At 43.3% G+C, this 10,060-nt stretch overlaps 1 protein-coding gene across 1 annotated transcript; it reads right to left on the bottom strand.

Annotated features, from left to right (window-relative positions):
- Nucleotides 1–2,849: 2,849 nt before the first annotated feature.
- On the bottom strand, nt 2,850–6,738 carry SNU13 (SNU13 homolog, small nuclear ribonucleoprotein (U4/U6.U5)). Its single transcript, XM_014543832.1, is given in 4 exon segments — nt 2,850–4,111; nt 5,015–5,135; nt 6,671–6,694; nt 6,697–6,738. Coding segments are annotated over 4 exon segments (435 nt in total). The 5' UTR covers nt 6,724–6,738; the 3' UTR covers nt 2,850–3,848.
- Nucleotides 6,739–10,060: the final 3,322 nt, after the last annotated feature.

Here is a 10,060-nt window from a genome sequence, read left to right as displayed (position 1 = left end):
TGTGTGTCTTGCATCCAAAGATCATTTGCTGTTGGCTATTAGCTTAATTTTCTCACATCACAATGGGAACAAAATGAACACCAGTGAAGGTGGGGACAATGTGATGATTAAGGACAGATGAGCAGATTTCAGGAATGACAAGCCCCAGCAATATCCTGTCCTCTCCTCTTTTCCTTTAATTGTGTCATATTAACCACTAACTTTACATTTATGAGACTTTCTGTTGCTAAGGAGGCAAAGTAGTCCTCCCACTTTTTTGTGCCTTATTCTGACTGAATAGAGCCCTAATTTTGTACTAAATGCTGTTCTTTAGTGTGAAAGAAACATGTGTCTTGCATCCAAAGATCATTTGCTATTGGCTATTAGCTTAATTTTCTCACATCATCACAATGGGAACAAAATGAACACCAGTGAAGGTAGGGACAATGTGATGATTAAGGACAGATGAGCAGATTTCAGGAATGACAAGCCCCAGCAAGATCCTGTCCTCTCCTCTTTTCCTTTAATTGTGTCCTATTAACCAGGCACCTAAGTGCAGAAAACAAATGTAGTAAAGGTTTCCTTAAGTTTTTGAATATGTAACTTCATTTACTTGCGATTCATAATTTTTTTCCTAAACTGCTGTAAAATCAGCAAAAATGCCTTGGCGATTTTAGCATAGTTCCTAGGATATTGGTTGGCACTCAAAGGGTTAAGACCTAAAGGCCAGATTTCAGAAGCAATAAGAATGTAACATTTCTAATACTGTTACCATTTGCTTCCTGAGTAAATAGCACTCCCCCACCTCCCATGTTGCATTCCTTTTAATGTGACATTCAAGTATATGAAGATAGTTTCTGTTGCCCCAAGAATTGGGGTTCCAGTGTAAGTGAAATCAGTTCTCATTTTTCAGGGGAGCTGTAGTAAAGCAAGTTCACAATGAGAGGTCCTAGTATTAGGAGGGGAAGCGGGGAGCTTCTCCCTCCCCTCCCCCACCCCTCCTCCAACCTCCCTGTTTCTTTCCTGCTCTCTCTGCTATTGCTTTTGAAAAATTAGCTTGAGAGAAGGAAGAAAAACATCTGCAAGAATTTGTGTCCTCTGAGGAAGGCTTGAGGTTCAGAGTTTGTAGGGCCTGTGTCTTTCAGGATTAGCATGAGCCTCTCATGAGGAGCGTGTAGGAGGGTCAAATTACTCTTGTGAGAGATTTTCAGTTTTGGGTCCTTTGCTCTGAGCTTTATAACGTCAATTTGGGATTTAAGGTAATGGAAATGTAGTTTAGTACTTAACAATACTACAAATGAATCATCTTTTTCACAAGGTCATCATTGTAAATGTAAAAATATTCCTTAATCATAGGTCCTCTTAAGAAATTGGTTTTAGGAAACTTATTCTAAAATAGAAGTTCCTGACCAGTGTTCATCAGGGCCCCTTGAGACCTAGTGAAAGCCACTGGATTCTCTCTCCAAAATAAAAAACTGTATACGCAAAATTTTCAACCTATTTCCTAGGTGGCTGGATGGAAAGGACAGGTTTCCTTGTTTTCATGTCTAGGCTTTAGGAACTGTTCATTCTACACATTGGAGCACCTGTTAGGGTGCTGCTGCAGGTGCTAAGTTCTGGCTCTACTGAGGGCAATAATCAGAAGACAATCTGATATTAGTTAAGGACAAGTGGAATAGAATGCGACGGTGCTGCAGGAGAGGCAACATGAGGTGGGGTAGCCGGGAAAGGCCCTAAAGAAGTGACATTTGAATGACTAGCATGAGGAGAAAGCCACCCGGGCAGCAAAGGAACACCAAGTACAAAGAATTTGAGAAGGAAACGGGTAGGGGGTGTTTTAGAAACCAAATATGAAGCACTGAGCAAAGATAGAACTCGGTGAAGCAGACACAGGACACGCAGAGGAGACCACGAGGAGCAGGAAAGAGCCACGGTTGTCTCAGGTGATCACTCGTTGACACCTGCCTTTTGAAGGCCTCCAAGGGAGCTGATACAATGGAGTAGACCAGGCACCAGGAAGGAAGATCCCGGGAGCCCCCGCCCCACCCCACTTCTTAGGGCTCTAATGGGTAAGCCTGAGTTTCCATTCAGGTGGAGGTTGGATTTCTTAGTTCCCTCTGCCCCCAAATGATTTCAGTCCTTTAGAGTACTTTAAAGTACAAGAAAGTAAGAACTACCTCAAAATTCACCATCCACAAATAGGAAACTGCTGGGGGCAGTGTGTATATAAACACTGGAGCAGGCTGGGGAGGAGGGGGAGGGAGAGACTGGCCAGCAGGCAAACAGGGTGGTTTCCAGGTTTCCTTCTTACTGGAGTGGGTACACTGGCCCATGCTGGCCATGAGGAAACCAAATATAACCTATTCCCATTCATCTGACCATTACAGGACTGTTATTTGTACTTTGTAAGAAAATGTCTCCAGCTGAGGTAGCAGGCTCTCAGGGTACTTCCCCTTTGATAAAAAAAATAGGTGAGGCAGGTGATATGGCAATGATTTCAGTCACCAATCCCAATCCCCCCTCCCAAGGGCTACCAGGAGCCCTAATTTTGCAACAGTGATTCTCAACTAGGAGTGACACTGCCACCAGGGAACACTTGGCAATGCCTGGAGGGAGGGGTTAAGGTTGCCATTGACATCTGGTGGGTAAAGGCCAGGGATGCTGCTAAAAACCCTGCCACACACAGGCAGCCTCCGTCACAGGATTATCCAGCCCCAAATTCTGAACTACCAGAAATCAGCTGGTAGGTAGTGATGGCTTTTGCACAGCTTCTTGGTGGAAAGTTTGAACAGCTAAAACCGTACTAATAACGCTAAGCAGTTCTTCAAGTATTAGCTGGATACCTACCAAGAATCACACTTTCTCTTTAAGTTGTATGAATATATTTCTTTACTAGGACTCTCACAACAATGATACATTAGCACTGTCCTTCTGACGTGATCAAGAACACATACATCTGACCCACATCGTGGCAGGACAGGAAATGGGTAAAGGCTCTCAGAGCTGATACCAAGTGTCCACTGAAGAAATCTATTCACCAGAAAGGATGTTTCCTTGGACTCCATCACCTCTGTTGTAGCTTCGTCTCCAAGACTTGCCCAGAATCCTTCAGTCCAGCACCAGTTGACTCTACTTTCTCTTGCCACTCCAGACTCCTTTAAGACCTAGGTCAACTGCTCCATGCCGCACTAGCCCAGGCCACTTTTGGAATCCTGCAGCACACATCTCTTTGGTATGCTGCTGTCCTCCACCCTCAGGGGCACAATTGGGAGGTTTTGTTTTTGTTTTTTGGGGGGGGGCGGGGGAAGGACATATATTACCAAAAGCAAACGGTAGGGGTACATTAATAAATGACACTTGGGCATACAACTAACAACCTCACAGGATACATGCTTCTTCCTCAAATGATGCATCATCACCCTAGAGATCAAAGGAACCCCTGGATCATGTATGGGATGATTCTGTATGCCAGGCACAAGGGAGATCAAGTGGGTGGTGTCTACTTCACCATGCCCTGTACACAAAAGGCAGTTAGTGCCTCAAAGCTGGAACCGGATCTCTCTACCCTGGCTCTTTCCTGCCTTTGAATGGTGTCACAACTCTGTTCTACCTGTTCTGGGCTTAGTTCATTTTTCAAAAGGGAGGAAAGATGGTAGAGGAAAAGTGGAAGAGGAGGTTTAGGGGTGGAGTGGGTGTGGGGATGATAATCTATACGACAAAACAAAAATAATTCAAAAATATAAAAAGATTTACTACTACAATATTTTATAACAATAGAAGGTAGCTGGAAATCCTACATGGTAACACGGACAATATGATACACAACCGAGGGGGAGGAGGCAAGAGAGAGCGTGGCAGAGGCCACCGGTTTAGACTAAGAGCCTTTCAATGGACTGCTGAATGGACTGGATCTGCTGCTTCAGCTGGGAGCCTTCTTTGATGGTGACAGAACAGGCGATGACAGGCCTGGAGACCCCGCAGGCCCGCCCCAGCGCCTGCTTGGAGCGCACACACACGTAGGGCACATTCTTGTCTTCACACAGCAGCGGGAGGTGCAGGATGATCTCCAGGGGCTCTGCGTCTGCAGCCATCACAATGAACTCAGAGATGCCTCTGTTAAGGGTTTTGGTGGCTGTGGAGAGAAGGACATGCGGCCAATAGGTGATGGGGGGTTTGGGCAGGGAAGCTACAACAAAGCAATTTCCAAGGAAAAGAAACACATGCAAGAAAACTGGGCAAAACTCTCACACATAAGCAAGTCTCTGCCCTGTAGTGGCCTTGGGAAGGGACAAGGGATTTAAGTGCCAGTTGGTTATCCTCAGTGCCTTCCTCAAACCCATCAGTTCTGTCAGAGCACATCCTGAATCAGCCCACTTCTCTCCTCTCCTCTGTACCACATGTCCAAGTCACCGCCATCTCTTGCCTGGTTGATCGGAACAGCTTTCACACAAGCCCCGCCAGCATGAAGCAGAGTATGCAGCACTTCTCAGACTCTGTGATCTGTGACAGTTTTACCATCTCAACCTGCCACAATCAATACTTCTGACAAGCTCACAGCATCGTTCAAATGCTTATTCCTGATTGTTTATATCTGTGGCCCAGCGCTAGCACACGGACCACACTCTGCATTAATGCTCAAGTACTAAACAAGGGCACAGGCTCTAGAGCAGTGGTTCTCAACCTTCTGGCCCTTTAAATACAGTTCCTCATGTTGTGACCCAACCATAAAATTATTTTCGTTGCTACTTCATAACTGTTATGTTGCTACTGTTATGAATCGTCATGTAAATATCTGATATGCAGGATGGTCTTAGGCGACCCCTGTGAAAGGGTCGTTCGACCGCCAAAGGGGTCGCGACCCACAGGTTGAGAACCACTGCTTTAGTATCTAATGTAAAAATGCTGTTCTTAGGTCCTCACACTGGTCCCAATCAAGAGTACCCGGCCCTCTTTCTGTACTGGAAACCTAGACCAGGGACTCCTGACAGAGTCAGGCGCCTTCAACAGCCCCCCTGGAACACGCTGGCTGCCTTACCCTCATTGGCTCCTTTTCGAAGCTGCTTGTAGTTACATGACTGCTGAACGAGGTCCAATAGTTTCTTGGTGAGGTGGGCATCTGCGAGAGGGTAGGCCTTCGGATTGACATCAGCCTCAGTCTATGGGGGTGAAATCAAAGCATCAGTGAAAATGAACCATAAGCTGTTCCAGACCAGTCACAAAATAATCGACCACTGAGACACAATGGTCAGCTTCCCTGCTTCCTCACCCCCAAACACACTTATAAATGACACTAGAGCCACACTGCCCAGTTATTCTAAGTTAGGAGCACACTCCGAACTTAGAAAAACTGAATTAGGACTTAAACAAAAAGTTAATTACATAATCCAAAAATGTATACTAAAGGTCATATACTTTGAAACTTGCCTCTCTTTAGCTTAATGCTTGGTAATAATCCACAGCAAATGGATTATAAATGGGCTCCCGTGGCTCAGTTTCAATGAATCACATGGGGGTAATCTTTAAATTTAGATTTTTGTACTCCATACTATACTAAGTTTACTGAATCAAAATTAAGGTATAATTGCCCATCCAGTGTGGCTCATTGGGTTAAGCGTCATCCCATGCATACAGAAGTCACTGGTTTGATTCCCAGTCAGGGCACATGCCCAGGTTGAAGGCTCGATCCCCAGTAGGGGGTGTGCAGAAGGCAGCAGATCGATGATTCTCTCATCATTGATGTTTCCATTGCCCTCTCACTTCCTCTCTGAAATCAATAAAAAAAAATTTTAAAAAAGACTTTGATTCTAATACTAGATATTTTAATATTAAGAAATTACTCCCTGCCCTAACCAGTTTGGCTCAGTGGATAGAGCGTCGGCCTGTGGACTGAAGGGTCCCAGGTTCAATTCCGGTCAAGGGCATGTACCTTGGTTTCGGGCACATCCCCAGTAGGGGGTGTGCAGGAGGCAGCTGATCGATGTTTCTGTCTCATCAATGTTTCTAACTCTCTATCCCTCTCCCTTCCTCTCTATAAAAAATCAATAATATATATATGAATTACTCCATTCCTCCCATCTCATTCCCACATGACCAGTTTAACCATTTTCATTAATTTCTCATTTGTTTTCCCTGTGATTCTTTTTATAAATATATTTATATTATATATACAATCCAAATGCAGCCCAACATCACTATCTCACACATCCAGCTGTCTGCCAATGGAAGTTTGGTCCAACCCTGGGTCTGGGGACCGAACCTTGGCAGGCCACATGCAGCACCACCGGTTGTAGGCGGTGACTTGTGGGTGATGGGCAGGTGGGAACACTCACAATTGCATCTGTCTTGGTGATCTTTTGAGACTGAAATGACCCACCCCTGGAAGGAGCAGGAAGTGATATTAAGGGCCAGATTTTACCAAGACACCTAGTCCTTAACACAGTGGTTCTCAACCTTCCTAATGCCGCGACCCTTTAATACAGTTCCTCATGCTGTGGTGACCCCCAACCATAAAATTATTTTCGTTGCTACGTCATAACTGTAATTTTGCTACTGTTATGAATCGTAATGTAAATATCTGATATGCCGGATGTATTTAGGCAACCCCTGTGAAAGGGTCGTTCGACCCCCAAAGGCTTAACACATGATCCCTGGGTGATGAGCAATTAAATTAGGTGAGGGCTGAAAGAGTTACCTGAAGTAGTGGGTAAGAAAGACTTTATTATCTGTCTGCTCTTCTCCATACATTTTAGAATTAGCTTTTCAAGGTCCACAAAAAAGCCTGTTGGGACAATGTCTGATTTGTAGATTTGATATAATAATCCCAGTAAAACAACTTTAGGATGCAGAATCTGTCAATCCCATTCATATTAGTGCCTTTAAGTAAAGTTTTATTATTCTCCAAAAGCCTTATTATCTTTTATACTTATTCCTAGATACTTCAAATTAAGAAAATTCACTGTATTTCTTAGTGTGCTAAGAGTTTTTCCTTTAATAAATAAATTGGTGTTGAATTCTATCAGATTTTCTGTACTGACTCAGGTGAATAAGATTTTTCTTCTTTAATCTTTACAGTTTTTCTAATGTTAAACCAATTTTGCATTCTTGAGATAAAACAACTTAAGATTTTATTTTAGATCTACTAGCTAATGAACATAGTTTCTTTGAGGGATAATAAAAATGCTCTAAAATTCAATAAATCGATGGTCACACAACTCTGTAAATATATGAACCCACTGAATTATATACACTTTAATGAAGTTAACTTTATGGCATGTAAATTATCTCAATAAAGCTATTTAATAAACTAGGTCTAGAGATTCTTCAAGTTAAAAAAATTTTATGTTAGGCCCTGGCCAGGTAGCTCAGTTGATTATTGAGTGTTATCTCCATACACCAAGATTGCAGTTTCAATCTCCAGTTAGGGCACATACAAGAATCAACTAATGTATATATAGATAAGTGGAACAAATTGATGTCTCTCTCTTTCCCTTCCTCCTCTCTAAAATCAATAAATAAAAATATTTTGACTTCAGAGAGGAAGGGTGAGGGAGATAGAAACATCAAAGATGACAATCATTAATCTGCTGCCTCCTGCACACCCCACACTGGGGAATGAGCCTACAACCCGGGCATGTGCCCTGACCGGGAATCAAACCATGACCTCCTGGTTCAAAGATCTGTGCTCAACCACTGAGCCACGCTGGCCAGGCTTGTTCTTTACCTACTTTCTTAGTTCTTTTTTCCCCCACATAAGCATTTTAAAAAAATTATTGGTTTTTAAAGAAAGGTTGTTCTTTACCTACTTTCTTAGTTCTTTTTTCCCCCAAAATAAGCATTTTTAAAAAATTATTGGTTTTTAAAGAAAGGGAGAGGGAAGCATCGATTTGTTGTTCCACTCATTTATGAATTCATTGGTTGATTCTGGTGAACAGAGATGACACTCTAACCAACGGAGCTACCCGGCCAGGGCTATATATTCTTTCCAAACACTTTGTTATTGATTCCTAATTTATTTGTGTTTTCGTTGGGAGAATATGGTCTGTATTATCATCAATCTTTCAAAATTTGTTGAACTTGTTTTATGATCTAGGAAGCAGCCAATCTTCATAAATGTTCCGTGCTTCAAAAGTGCCTTTTATACTTGTCAGGTGCAATATTTACTACATTCACAATGATCACTAAATCAAGTTTACTTATAGTCTTGTTAAAAATCCTCTATTTCCATACTGACATTTTCACTTCATAATCTAACAATTATACACTTAACTGCTAAATGATTGCATATTTGTCTATTTCTTCTTGCAATATTTTCACATTTGTCTTGTATTTTTTGGCCACTATCTTTACAGATCATTTCTTTCTGATGTTCATATAGGCTACAGTACACTCTTTATTTTTTTATAATCTTTTTTTTTTGGAAATTTATCTTTATTGTTGAAAGTATTACAGATGTTCCCTTTATTCACCCTATTTTTTAAAATATATTTTATTGATTTTTTACAGAGAGGAAGGGAGAGGGATAGAGTCAGAAACATCGGTGAGAGAGAAACATCGAGAGAGAAAAGAAACATCAATCAGCTGCTTCCTGCACACCCCCCACTGGGGATGTGCCCGCAACCAAGGTACATGCCCTTGACCGGAATCGAACCTGGGACCTTTCAGCCCGCAGGCTGATGCTCTATCCACTGAGCTAAACCGGTTACGGCTACAGTACACTTTTTAAATTGGCATATCTTTTCCATTCTTTTACTTCAATCTGTCCTTCAACTGGAGCATTTAGTCTGTTTTTATATTTACTTTTATATTTAATTATTGACTGTGTAAATTAAGTAAACACTGAATTCAAATCTTCCTTCTTTTTGTGCCTCAGATCAGTCCCATATGTTTATTTTTTCTTTCTTTTCTTCCTTTAGGTTAATTATTATTTTTTCTCTACTATTTTCCCCTCTACTAGTTTGGAGTGGTATATCTTTTTTCTTTTGGTGCCTACCTGAGAAAGGGTATTTGTCAAAATCTAATTCTCAACAACAATCATCATCTCCTAAACAATAAAGGACCCAACACTTGAATTCCAATCACTCCTCAAAGTTACTTTTTAAAATGTCAGGTATTTCCATTGTTATTTCCAACAACCCATCTCTGGAAGTAAGTGTTCTCAACTCTCAACAAACATCAAGTGCAAAAAAGGGGAGCCTGACCGCCCATCCAAGAGGAATCATCTTATCTGTCAACAATAACAGAAGGTCAGCTCACCTTTAAAACCACACTACCGATGTTAGAAAAAGCAACAGCAATTTCTTAGTGTACTTATACATTCTTCCAAAAAAATGTTTAATCCTCACCGGAGCACATGCTTAGGGAGAGGCAAGGGGGTCGCGGGTGGCGGGGGTAGAAACATGGATGGGTTGCTTTCTGCACCGACAGGGGATCGAACCCGAAACCTTTTGGTGCACAGGACGACGCTCAACCAACTGAGCCACTCAGGCCGGGCCCCATCTTTTCATTTCTTAAAGGGTTAACTAAATGAATGAGATCACTAGCTAGCTTTAACCCTAGCTCCACCAGTTTGGCCTCCTGTACACCAGACAGCCCCAAACTGGAACCGCACGAGGGGCTACCAGGACCTGACTTCGGAGATCACAGCTTCGCAGGAGCCTTTATTTACTGCACCCCCAGCCGGGGCTCGGGGATCCTCCACATTCCCCGCCCCGAACGTCAAAGGCTCCCTAGGTCCCGGCACGTGTGACTCGCGGCGAGCACTCGGCGCAGATCCTCAGCCCCGGAACATCAGCCCCGGGAAGTGGGGTGGGGGAGGCGGATCCGAATCCAGGGAGTCCGCACCATCCTCTAGAGACCCCTACTCCCCCAAACAGGAAAGATGGAGCCAAGTTTTCTCACCCAACTTTCTCTTCTCTCCCACGTGGGCTGGTCTCTTTCTCCCAGGTCGGACCATGCCCTCCCCGCTCACCAGAGGCCGTCGGCAGCGCGCACAGACGGCTGCACCCCCGATCGCAACGGCTGGGACCCTAAGGCTTTCGGGGCTCTGACCTCCGGCGGGGCTGCTGGGACCGCACGGCCGCCC

The sequence above is a fragment of the Myotis brandtii genome, unplaced genomic scaffold (genome assembly GCF_000412655.1).
Source record: "Myotis brandtii unplaced genomic scaffold, ASM41265v1 scaffold339, whole genome shotgun sequence".
NCBI classification, from domain to species: domain Eukaryota; kingdom Metazoa; phylum Chordata; class Mammalia; order Chiroptera; family Vespertilionidae; genus Myotis; species Myotis brandtii.
The sequence above is the reverse complement of the archived record's forward strand: the minus strand, read 5'-3'. Positions and strand labels throughout refer to the sequence as shown.